The 12135-nt window shown below is 49.7% G+C and overlaps 1 protein-coding gene across 1 annotated transcript in view; it reads right to left on the bottom strand.

Moving 5' to 3' along the window:
• Positions 1–12135, bottom strand: part of ERN2 (endoplasmic reticulum to nucleus signaling 2) — a 16834-nt gene extending 4699 nt beyond the window's left edge. The window contains exons 1-14 of the mRNA XM_036020098.1: positions 12052–12135; positions 11114–11124; positions 10237–10430; positions 9834–9867; positions 9514–9586; positions 6114–6186; positions 5860–5967; positions 5445–5546; positions 4263–4527; positions 3004–3082; positions 2773–2920; positions 2535–2656; positions 1687–1842; positions 1265–1343 (exon numbers count right to left, since the gene is read on the bottom strand). Of these exons, the coding sequence (XP_035875991.1) occupies positions 1265–1343; positions 1687–1842; positions 2535–2656; positions 2773–2920; positions 3004–3082; positions 4263–4527; positions 5445–5546; positions 5860–5967; positions 6114–6186; positions 9514–9586; positions 9834–9867; positions 10237–10430; positions 11114–11124; positions 12052–12135 (1528 nt within the window). The remainder of the gene's footprint in view (positions 1–1264; positions 1344–1686; positions 1843–2534; positions 2657–2772; positions 2921–3003; positions 3083–4262; positions 4528–5444; positions 5547–5859; positions 5968–6113; positions 6187–9513; positions 9587–9833; positions 9868–10236; positions 10431–11113; positions 11125–12051) is intronic.

Here is a 12135-nt window from a genome sequence, read left to right as displayed (position 1 = left end):
CTGGGGTTGTCCTGAAGCACCAATATTACTTTGATTATTCTTTTATGGGAGTAAAAAAAATAGGTATTGTATATAACAAGGTATCCTAGCTGAACCAGGGCTGGATTTCAATATCATGTTTTCTCCTCCTCCAAGGATTATTATAGTAATACTGACTTATAAGGTAATTGAGGAGATATCTGTGGAAGGAATTAATATCCTGTCAGTGCCTGGGGTCTCATGGGCTGTGGGGTGAGAGACAGTTGTGAGAGAAGAAAGATGGCAAGGAGGAACTACAGGGCCATTTGACGAGAATGACCTGGGTTGTGCGGGAAAGACTCTGCTCGAGTCAGCAGGTCCAAGGAGATGAGTGTTTCGGGGTGCAGTGAAACCTACCCAGAGCCAGTAAAGTGACAGGAACTGCAACACTCAGGGCTCAATGGAGAGGACTCTGGTGGGAACTTTCCAGGAGAACTGACCCCTGAGGAAGGGGAGCTGTTCCCTTTCCTTAGAGGCAAGGTGAACATAAAGGTGAAAGTTGGGGAAAGCACCAGATCCCTGAGCTACATATGGGGTGAACTTCAACCTGAATTAAGGCTCTAAGGCATGAAGTTGTGGTTTTAGCAGTGACTGGGAGGTGACAGCAGCAGCTTATGCAAAGGACTGAAGGACAACCCAGCCCAGAGCCAAAGAAGCAGAATAAAAAGCTTGGATTAGTAGGAGAAGCAGATTAATGAAAGCATGAGGAAGGCCCTGAGGGGCATCCCACAGGAGTAAATTGAGAAAAAAAGAGTATTTAAAAAATTAAAAGCCCTAAAGAGGGGATGGTACCAAATGGTACCTAGGTAATTTACTATTATTCCCAAATATGATATTATTTTATCACATATACCATCACCTCCGTACGATTTACTAAATGATGGTGGTGGTGACCTCTCCCAGTGAGGTGATGTAATGAGGTGGGTGTTATTATTTCCATGTGATAGATGAGAATACCAAGGCTCAGAGGAGTTAGGCAATTCATGAAAGTTCACACCCAGCTCTAGAGTACACCCAGCTCTATCTGCACGCACAATCCTTGGAAATAATGACAATAATAAAAAAAGATGGCAGACATGTCTAGAGTGCTTAACTACATAGCAGGCACTATTCGAAATACTCTCTTATCAACTCATTTAGGCTTAGCTACCCCACTAGTGGCTTCTAATAAACTGCCTTTAAAGCTAAACCAGCTCTTCTCTTTTCTCTGTCCCTGACAATGCCCTTTTCTGTTACTTAAGCTCACCTTCAGGGTCTTCAGGTGGCTGGGTTTTCTCAGAGGGGCTTTGCAGCCTCTTTTGGTCCTGTGGGGTGATCCTCGAGAGCTGGGACAGAGCATCCTGTGAGATGGCAGGAGGGCCTGCAGGTGCCATGGGAGCCTGTTGTTGCTTCTCTACCAGCTGCTGCCAATGAAACACAAGGGCCTACAGGAGCTCGGCCCTGGCCAGGTCCTGCCCTTTGGTGGGCCCAGCAGCTGCGCCTGAGACAGCCTGCACTGGACCATGAACACACAAACCACAGTAACAGGGGCTTGGGGAGCTGCTGGGCAGAAGGCAGGGGGCAGAATCGGAGCTGGGTGAGACAGTTGCTGAGAGGTTTTGAAGAGGAGGGGCAGAGTTGTCCCTAGGATACCGTAAAACAGACCTGAGGTTGGGGTGGGGGGCTTACCTGCCTCATCAAGAAGAGAATCCACCCTCCTAAGAGGACCGCAGTGAGGCTGGCTACCAGCAGGTCTTGGGGTCCTAGTCCTGGATCCAAGTGTGAAGTTTTCTCTTCAGGGTGCAGCTCCAGGTCCCAAGTTTCCTCCCGACTCACACTCAGGAGCTGGGGACAAAGGGGCTCTCATTCTTTGCAACCCCTCTTACTGGGAACCCCTAATCCTTCATCAACCAGTACAGGGCTGGGTTCAGCATAAGGGGCAGTGAGTAGGGTGGTCCTTGTGGTGGGGACAGGGCTCTCTCCGTGGTGCTGAAGTATCGTGGTGCTCCAGGAGACTGGGCTTCCAAACCTGGCCAATGACCAGCATCTCCTGGGGTGTCACTAAAAAATTACAAATACTTGGGGGAAATTACCAAACATGCAGATATCCACCTCCAGAGATTCTTAATTCAGTGGGGTGGGGGTGGATATCCAGGTGATTCTAATGAGCAGCCAGACTTGAGAATTATTGCTCTAAAGCATGTCTATTCCTTCTAACCTTGAACTACTAATGATTCTTGTCCAACTCTCTCCAAGGAGAAAAACTTTTGCAGTTTTTCTGTTTTGACTTCTCACTTGATAAACTCTGTGTAACTCTGACACTAAAGAAGAGTAAAGAAAACCGTGACCCATGTTTCACAATTTAGATGCCAATATCTTTTGACCTTTCTAACAACAAGTGCTTTTATTCTAGGAAACTATGTGAGGTCAATTGACCCACCCCAAATATTATTCCTAGAAGCCCAAGGAAAATGTCTAGTGGCTGCCCACCCACTGGCCTAGTCTCCCTCTAAGCTCTCTGACCTTTCAGCACTGACCTCCAATAAGAGGGCTGGAGACTGCATGCTCTTGGAGGGTTTGGTTTTAGTAGTTCCACTCCTTGGGGTGGGATGGACCCTCAGCATGGTGGTGTGCAGGACTGGGGGCGGCTCATGGTGTCCTAAGGGACAGTGAAAAAGTCAGTGTGCTGAAGGTAACCTCAGCCTTCCAGCTCAGAAGGCAGGATCACAGGTCCTTCATCTTCATCTATGCCAAATTTGAGCTAGGGAATCTCACCAATGAGCAACCACTGGATAGGGAGGGCCACGCTGCCTGAGGGGTATCTGACAGCTGTGCTAGGTGAGCCCTCTCGCTCTCCTGAGACTTGGAGTGTCACCTCATCTGTGGTGGGGCCATCCGTGGAGGCCAGGGTCAGTCCACGAGGCTGTAACAGAAGATGGCATCATGAGTGAGGGGGGCGCTCCTGCTCCATCCCCTCTTTCTGCCCACTCAGAGACCCCCTCTCACCACTAGGGCCACCCCTGTGTGAACCAGTGCTTTGGAAACATAGAAGCCAGCTTCATCCTTCCCTACATACAGCGTCATCCTAGTGGGGGAAAGGAAAAGGGAGAAAGATGAGTAATGGTGGTGGGTGGTTTCAGTTGCTACTGTACTCATGTATTGTCCCCTTCCACATCACTTCTGGGCTTGGCCATCTGACTTGCTTTGGACAATGAGACAATAGTAAGTATGATACAAGTAGAGGCTTAAGAAGTACTTGTATAAGAGACTTGTCCTCCTGTATTGTTCTTTGAAACTAAGACCACCATGGGAAGAAAACCAGGCTAGCCTGCTGGGGCATAAAAGATATTATCTGACACTTTCTAAGCTAAATAGTTCACCATCTATGAGACAGGTGAGTGAGACCATCCTAGATTATCCAAGCTCAGCCAAGCCACCAGCTGACTGCACATATTAACTAAGGCCTCCCTGACCAGAAAACCATCCAGCTGACCCACAGAATCTTGAAAGATAGTAAGTGTTTGTTGTTTTGAAGTGCTCTCTCTCTCTTTCATTTCCTATTTATCCTTTAGGTTTTAACTTGAATGTCCCTTCCTCCAGGAAGCATTCCATGACTGCCTCTTGCTACCAGTCTCAATTTAGTTCCTCTTCCTATACATTCCTAGAATGGCAAACCTATTCTTCTCTTATCCTTTATAATATCATAATTGCCTCTTTATACACCTATCTCCTCTACTAGACACTAAGATTTCTGTAGGTAGGAATACTGGCTGTATTACTGTATTCCCAGAGCCTAACAAATAGCTGACACAGAGTAAGTGCTCAATTAATATTTGCAGAGCAAATTGAATGAGTGCCAAATCCCTGACTTTCCCAGTCTACCACTTGGCTCCCCAAGATGGGGACTTAAAGGTTTCTAGTGCTGTAAGGTAGGGTGACAGTCTTCAATAATCAATAAGGCACAGCACCTACCAAGCAGAACAGGTGCCAGCTGTAGCACTGGAGTGGAGACCTGGAGACAACCTCCTAGGCCACATTTTACCCTGTCAGTTGCTGAACAGTGGAGCTGACTAGGAGATCCTGGAGCACACAAGGAGTGATGCAGGACACTGGTTATTTATCAGCAAGTTTGGTTGATATTTTGAGATATTTGGACCTCTGGCTCAACTGTACTGGTATGTCAGGGTCAGACATCACATTGCCAAATGGGCATGGGCTACATGCTTCCAGAGGGTCCTCCCCAGTCCCCAGTCATAGATACCTACAGCAGCTGGATATCCAAGACAGAGAAGTGGGTGGCTGTGTTCTGGAGACCTGAAGCAGGCAGTCGGATGTGGCCCCAACGGAGGACGAGGAAGTGCAGGGTGTCCCGAGCCAATGTGAGATGGGGTAGCTGGCGCAGGCCGTCCTGGTGCCAGGTGTAGATGCCCATCACAGGTACACCCAGGTCCTGTGTCCACAACACCACCCCACTTCCTGGGTCCACAGTTAGCAGCAGGCCCATCCCACAGGATGCCAGGTGGCTCATGTCTGCCAAGAAAGATGGCTGGGGAGATGTGCTCAGGGAGCTCTGATGTGAGGTACCTCAGAGCATCTCGGGGTGAGGGAGCTGCTCTGAGGGTGGGCCATCAGGAGGGCTACTCAAGTGTGTGCAGTTCAGGCGAGATCACCTGGAGGGTTGCAGGACATGGGAAGGTCAGTCAAAGTTCTCTGGGGCACTTGGATCTGTCAGGGTCAACTGGGGGCTCTGTAGAATGTAGGGGTCAATCAGGGTCATCTGAAGGTGACTCACATGTTACTTGAGAGAGACCAGTTAGGGTGTGGAGCAGTCAGTCACTTAGGCTCTGACTGATGACTTAGGATGGGCAATCATGATGACTGGCAGGCATGTGGGTCACTTGGGTATCATTTAGTGTGTGAAAGAGGTCAGTCAGGGGCCCTGGGGCTGTTACTTCTGATGTGTCCTGTGAAGTGACAGAGTCAATGTACCAGGGGTTGCCTAGAGGTCCCTGTGAGGTCACTCAGGAAGTCTGGTAGAATAGTCGTAATATCAAGAATGTGGTCAGGGTTATCTAGGGAAAGGTAACTTAGGGTTATCTGTCAGGGGTCATTTAACATTAGGGCTCAGTTAGGACGTGAGGGGACTGCTCAGGATGTGTGTAGATTGCTTGGAGTCACCCAGGGGGACCTGGTTGGGCTCACTTGGAGCGTGAAGGAGTGAGGATGTTAGGGCTGCTCAGGGTACAGGAGGGTCATGCTGGGTGTTGAGAGGGGTCATTTGAGGAGGGTTATTTAGAGTCATCCATCAAAGGTGTATCATTCATGTGGGACCCCCGAAGGAAGTCAAATAGGTCAGAATGTGGTGAGGCTTGGTCATGGATACCACATAGGGTTCCCTGAATTGAGGACGTTGCTCCAAGATGGGTCCAGAGAAAGATGGCACTCACATTTTCCAGTAGAGACGTCCATGGGGGGTGCCGAGTAGCAACGGTAGGTGGTATTCCAGTGAAGGTCAGGGGCTCGGGGGTCATGCATGGTGACTGTGTACTCTGAGGGTGCCCAGAGGTAAAGTTACCACACAGGCCCATGTGATACTCCTCCCATCCCCTGACTCAGAGGGTGTCAGCCATCTCATGGAGGTGGGGTTCTGAGCACCCAGCCTCGGGTAGAGTCTGTGAGTATCACAAGGGCAGAAACCAGGTCTATCCTGGCTACTGCTCTATCCTCTGGCCTTTGTTCAGTGCTCAGTGAAATGTTTGTTGGCTGACAAATTGACAGACTGGCCCAATTCATCCTGGAGAACAATTGTTGGGTCTGGCCATAGCAAAAGAGGGGGCCGTCCAGAACCAGGGCCCAACTCACGCGTGCGGCCGATGTAGAGGCGGGGAGTAGAAAGGGCATCTGTGGTCAGTGTCATCTGTGTCTCCCCTGATTCAGGGTCCACCACAAACCAGGCATCCTGCTTTCGGCCTGTGGAGGTGGAATGTGTGTCAGGCCTCAAGACAGCCTGGGAGAAGGTGTGCAGCCTGTCCATTTTGTGCCAGGCTGGCCTTTCATGATTTTAGTCCCTGTCCCTGCTTCCTGGACCTGGACCCACAGGCTGGAGAGATGTTTACCTGTGTAGAAGACGCCATCTGAGCTGCGGCATGGGGAGGCATGAACCAGCTCAGGGATGGTGAACGGCAGTTTCTGAGGAGACAGAAAGTTCCAGAAAGGAGTAAGAGCAGAAAAACTCATACAACCTATTTATGAAGCACAATAATTGTTTCCATTTTCCAGAGAGGCTTAGAGAAGTTGGGAAACTGTTCCAGTTTGAAGGATCTCGAGAGACATGACAACCAAATGCTGTGGTGAGTCTGATTTGAATTCTGGACTAGGAAACAATAAAGTGCACCATTGGAACACTGAACAAAATTAACATGGGCTGTGAATTACATAATGCTATTGCATCAATGTTAAGTTTCTTTATTTTATTCATTTATACCCAGGCTATGTAGGAAAAAGTCCTTGTTCTTTGAAATACATAGTGCCACTTTAGGAGTAAAGGGTATAATGTCTGTAACTCACTCTTGAATGCATGGTTCAGGAAAAGAAATTTTTAAAAATATTTTATTTATTTTTAGAGAGAGGAGAAGGGATGGAGAAAGAGAGGGAGAGAAACACTGATGTTCGAGAGATACATTGGACATGGGGTGCCTCTTGTGCGCCCTTAACTAGGGACCTGGACTTTAAGTCAGGCATGTGCCCTGACTGGGAATTGAACCAGTCACCTGTCAGTTTACAGGTGCAGGCCAGCTCTCAATCTACTCAACAACACCAGCCAGGGCAGAAAAAGAAATTTTATACATACATATGTAATATTCTTGACATTCTATTTATCTGTTTATCATCCATCTAGAGAGAGCAAAAGCAGATGTGGTAAGATGTTAAAAACAATGAACTTGGGTAAAAGGAATAAATTTTTTTGTACTATTCTTTCATTTTTTCTTATATTTGAAATTATGCAAAAATGAAAAGTTATACATATAGAAAAATCCCCAAACTCCACATACAAAGCTGTTGTCAGACAGCACCCCAGGCACACACAACAGAGGATGCTGGGTGTGTGAGGGAAAGAGAGCTGGGGTTTCCTGGGGGCACAGGACCAACAACAAAGGAGGTCATTACCACCTGTAATTGTTATGGTGTGGTTAGTGTTCCTGAAAGAAACTTAGGGGCACCTATTGTAGATGTTGGGGAACTGAAAAGCTGCTGGAGGAAGTACATTCATTCCTTCATTCATCAACCATTTAATGCCAGGACCTAGTAGTAACCAAGACCAATAAAGTTCCTTCTGCAGTTACATTCTGGTGTGTGTGGGAGAGAGAGAATAAACAAACAAAAAATTCGCATACCATAAAAAAACAAACAAACCCAGAGAACTAGGCTAAAAAGTGATCTGAGATACCAGTTTTCATAGGGTGGCTGGCTTGGTAGGTGAGGGAGTGAGCCACAGGGACACTTGGAGGAACAGCGCTCTGGGCAGGGGACAGCCAGTGCAGAGGCAGGGAGAGCTCATCACTGCACGGGTGAGGCTGGTGTGCCTCCAAGGGATCGGAGAGGGGAGGAGTGATCGGAAGTGAGGGTAGCTGGAGGCAACATCACAGTTGGGAAGGAGTTTGGATTTTGTATTGGGACTGGAGGGATGAGTAAGAAAGAGCTGGGGAAGGGGCACACTTCTCACAAATATTGTGGCTCTCCTGGCTTCTGGTGGGGTCGCACTTCCTTCTCTGCTTCAAGTAGGTATGTATGGCTTTGAGGCCTGCTTTAGCCAGCAGGAGGGGAGGAGAGAAGACACATGTCACTGCCATGAGGACACAGAGAATCTATGTGTGGGTCACATTTGCCTCTTCTGCTTTGGTGATTGAGAAGCTCAGGCTGAGATGGAGCCTCCAGCAGCCTGAGTCTCCAGGAGGGCACAATGTAGAGCCCCCTGCTCCCTCACCCCCTGCCCTCCCACTGGCAGCCAGAAATAGAGGAGTCCAGACATTGGGGACAATTTGGGTGAAGCCCTGGAGCTGGCATATTAAGTTGAACGGAGTGCGTGTGCACACATGTAGGTGAGAGAGGAGGCTGGAGCAGTGAGAGGGCCCAGATCATGGAGGATGTGATGTGCTTTGTCAGGGCTCCTCAACTTTATCCTAGATGCAGGGAAGTGGGGAAGAGTGGTGTGATTACTGATGGCTCTCCCTGATGTGACTAGGGATCCACTCCCCATCCCTCTCTACCCTGCTCCCTCCCACCCCACCCCCAAAACACACTTGTTTGAACGACATCAGTGGACACCACATGCTCTGGCTGTATCAGTTAGTGTGAAATTGGGCATGTATCCCCGTCTCCGCTCCATAAAGTTATCATGGCCTGGATGGTGTCACCACCCTCCCTGTCCCCACCCCCGCCCCCCTGCTGCCCCAAAGGCCTTAGCTCCTGGCAGGTGGCCCTCTTCTCACCCTCCCTCTGGCTCCAGGTTATGGTCACTGCTCCATCCTGTCCTTCTAAGCTTAGGGCTGATAGTCCTAACACCCCCCACACTATGTTATGGACTACAGGAAACTTCACTCTGCCCACACCTTTGTAAGCAATCCTTTCAACAAGATCTCCTCAAGCAATCCTATTGAGTGTCAGCTGTCTGCCACTGGGACCTTGTCTGACTCATAAATAACATTTCTTACCAATTCAGCTTCTAACTCTTACACTTAAGACCTTTCTGGTAGGCAGTCTTCCTGGCACAGTCAGAATTTTGACAAAGCATATTCCATCCCATTCCTCCTGAGTCACATTAAATAACCCCCGTCACAATCCTGATGTGGAAGATGGAAAAAATGGCCAAAGTTCTTCCTGTTCCTCTATGCTTGGCCATGTGACATTTCTGATGAGACCTTAGCTACTGTGGTAACAGTAAAGCTTGAGAAGTTCTTGTGCATTAGCCTTGCCCTCCCTTGCTGCTTTTAGTTCCCTTATTGGTACCATGTAAACAAGACCAGGCTTGCCTGCTGCTAGATGAGACATATGTAGCCTATGGCCTCTGTCAGCTTCTGTTGAAAGCCAGCCAACCATGAGCAGCTTTCAAAAAAGGAGCTATCCTGCTGACCAGCAGCTGACCACAAATGCTTAAGCAAGCTCAATCAAGACCACCCCACCTAACTTGTCATCCCACAAAGTTGTGAGTTAAGTAAATTGAGTTTGGGACCATTTATTATTTAGTAAACACTAACTGATACATAGGTTTCTCCTTAAAATGCTCAGAGTCCTGGAAAAGCCTCCTTGTCGGTCTGCTTTGCGAACACAGCCACAGCCACCCCCACAAGCCCCTTTCAACAGATCTTTCCAGACAGGTTTCCAATAATGCGCCCAGAGCCCTGACTTACCCTCTGCAGGACACTCAGATTCTGACCATGCTGCTCCCTCTGTTCCCTCAGTGCTCTGCCTAACAGAAGCCCCAGCCTCCCTCATCCCCAAGCACTGAAGTACGCACACCATTAATCCCTGTTGTTTCTGGGTCCCCAAGATGTACAGGCTGCCATCAGCTGGATCTGAGAGAAAGGCCGTTCTGTAGAGCAGAGAGGAATGGGGGTGGTGGAGGGTTAGATGCACGTCCCCTGGCTTCACGAAGGTGCCCTTTCCCTCCCACTTCCCAGCTAGTAGGAGCCCACCCTTGCAGGAGGCACACAGAGCTCCAGGCCCAGTTACCTTCCCTAATGCCCATCATGCACCTCCTCCCATCCAAACTCCTTCTGGACACTCTGGCTCCCCCATCTCCCAGATGTCCTCTCCTTAAAAGGCCACAGGTCACTTACTCTGAGATGTACATTGGCCTTTGGATGATGGGATCTGCAGGGACAGGAACAAGGAGAATGAGTTGGCCCCTTTGCACTCCCCACTGAGAAGCATAGCTCCTATTCACTGGGTGCTTACTGTGTGCCAGACGCCAACACAAGCATCTGACATGTGTGTATTATAATCTTCCTGAGAACTCTGTGAGGAGGGGAGGCATTACTCTTGGCTTTATTTTATAGGAGAGGACTCTGATGTTCAGAGAGGTAGAGTGGCTTTCCCAAGGCCACACAGCTGATAAGTGGTGAAGCTGCTTACAGATCGTGGCTTGTGGAATTCTAGATCCTATGTTCTTGTTCTCTACGTCATAGTGACACCACTCTAACTTGGGGTCCAAAAAGAAAGGAGTGACTGCCCCTTGCTCACCATCCTTCAGTGTCCACTTCAAGTCCCCTGTCTGCTTGCTTAGTGCGTGAAGACTCCCATCCAGGGTGGACACGAGCAGGAGACTCTCTGGATTGAGGGTCTGGACCTGCAGTGGGAAACAGCCACCTTCTCTGAGAGGCCTCGGACCACCACTTGTCCTTGCCCCAGGCAGGGATGGCTGTGACTCCCAAACCCTCAGGAGACAGAAAAAGAAGGGGAAGAGCTGACTGGGGAAGCTCTTAGCTATGCCTATTGATCTCCTCAACTCTAGAGAGGGATTACAAAGTCAAGGCCTGGCTCCCTGGCTCCCCCTGTGTTGAAGTCCCACCCTTTTCCCCACCCAATTCCTTCTGGTTTCCCAAAGAAGACTGAAGGCCTTTACTAACTAACTAACTAAATAAATAAATAAAATAAAATCACTGATACTGGCCCTTACTAGGGGATCTGTGCTATTATTGTTATCTTTGTGCAGGTGAGGAAGACAGGCTCAGGAAGGTAAGACAATCAGCCACAGAGTAACAAATGGCAGAACTGGGACTTGAACCACCAGCTCTGAGATTGCAGCACCTGGTCTTTTTTTCCTTTACCACACTGTTTGCCTCTTGTAAGGGCAGCCTCTTTGACTCCCTAAATGAACCCAGCTGCTTTAGGAGACCAGGCTGAGGGAGGGCAGGCTTCCATCTGTCCCCTGCTGGGCTAACTCACCTGCTCTAGCCCCTCCTTGAGCAAACAATGTGAGGCTGAGCTGCCAGCAGGAACCCTGACATCCGGGTGGCCCAGCCACACCCCTGCAAAGGCCACATCCTGCTCCAGGGCCCTTGCCACTGGTCTGGGGGGAGAGTCAGGGAACTCCCTCACAGCCTCTCTGGTTCCTCACTGTTTGCTGATCTGCAACATGGCAGGGGGGAGCATGGTCCAGAGAAGAAGCTGCAGACTGGTGGACCACAGTGGAGTTTTGTTTGACCATAATCATGTTTAAAATTTGGTTTTAATTAACTGCCAATGAAAACACTGGAAAGACTTTACTTAAAATCTGGATTTCTGATTTTTCTTGTTGTCCCCCAACCCCCCACCCCCTGCAAACACCAGATCTCACCACACTGGGCTCACATTCCTACTTGGCAGCCATGGGGTGGACCCAGAGCTGGGAGCTGAACCTGGCAGTGCCCAACTCTATTGTGATCCTGTTGGCTGTCCTGGGGGGCTGGAGACCCAACATCGTTGGAGACTCCCCCCCACCCCCTTCACTGGATTCCAGGCTGGGCCTCTTCTCCTTGCATTTCTGAAAGGCTGGACTTTCCCACTCTGAACGGGCTTCTCCCAGATGCCCACATCCCCTCCAGTTTATTTATCCCAGTAGTTCTCAACCTCTGGTCCAGTAATGGGTGAAGGTGGCACGTCAAGACACCTGTATTTGTAAAACGGTGTGTAGGTGCATTTTTCAGAGGACCTTTAAGTTGACCATATTTCCCAAAGCGTCTGGGATTACAGAAATAGCAGGAGGCTCCGAGGTAAAGCCAGCCCCCACCCTACCCCCTAACCCCTGCCCCAGGCTGTTCTCTGCATTTGCACCCCAAGCTGCAAGAGGGGCGGGGTGTTGGGTCACCTGCGCCTTTCCACTCTGGCACGTCTGTCTGGCTAGGTGTTTGTGGGGGCAACTGGCAACTCCCCAAAGCTGAGAAGTTTTCACTCGCCAAAGGCCGGCTGGGTGGCACCCTAGCTCGAGGGAGAGCCAGACACCCCTGCTACTCTGCCGCGCCCCAGCCCTCTGCGTCCGCGGACCTTTGGAGGCTGAATGTCTGCCCCGCTTCTCACCTGCTGCGTCCCCAGTAGCGCCAACATTAGGAGCCGGAGCCTGAGCGGCGTCCACCTGTCCGACCCACGGGCCGCGCTCGCCAT

The sequence above is a fragment of the Phyllostomus discolor genome, chromosome 3, assembly GCF_004126475.2.
Source record: "Phyllostomus discolor isolate MPI-MPIP mPhyDis1 chromosome 3, mPhyDis1.pri.v3, whole genome shotgun sequence".
Classification (NCBI taxonomy): Eukaryota; Metazoa; Chordata; class Mammalia; order Chiroptera; family Phyllostomidae; genus Phyllostomus; species Phyllostomus discolor.
The sequence above is the reverse complement of the archived record's forward strand: the minus strand, read 5'-3'. Positions and strand labels throughout refer to the sequence as shown.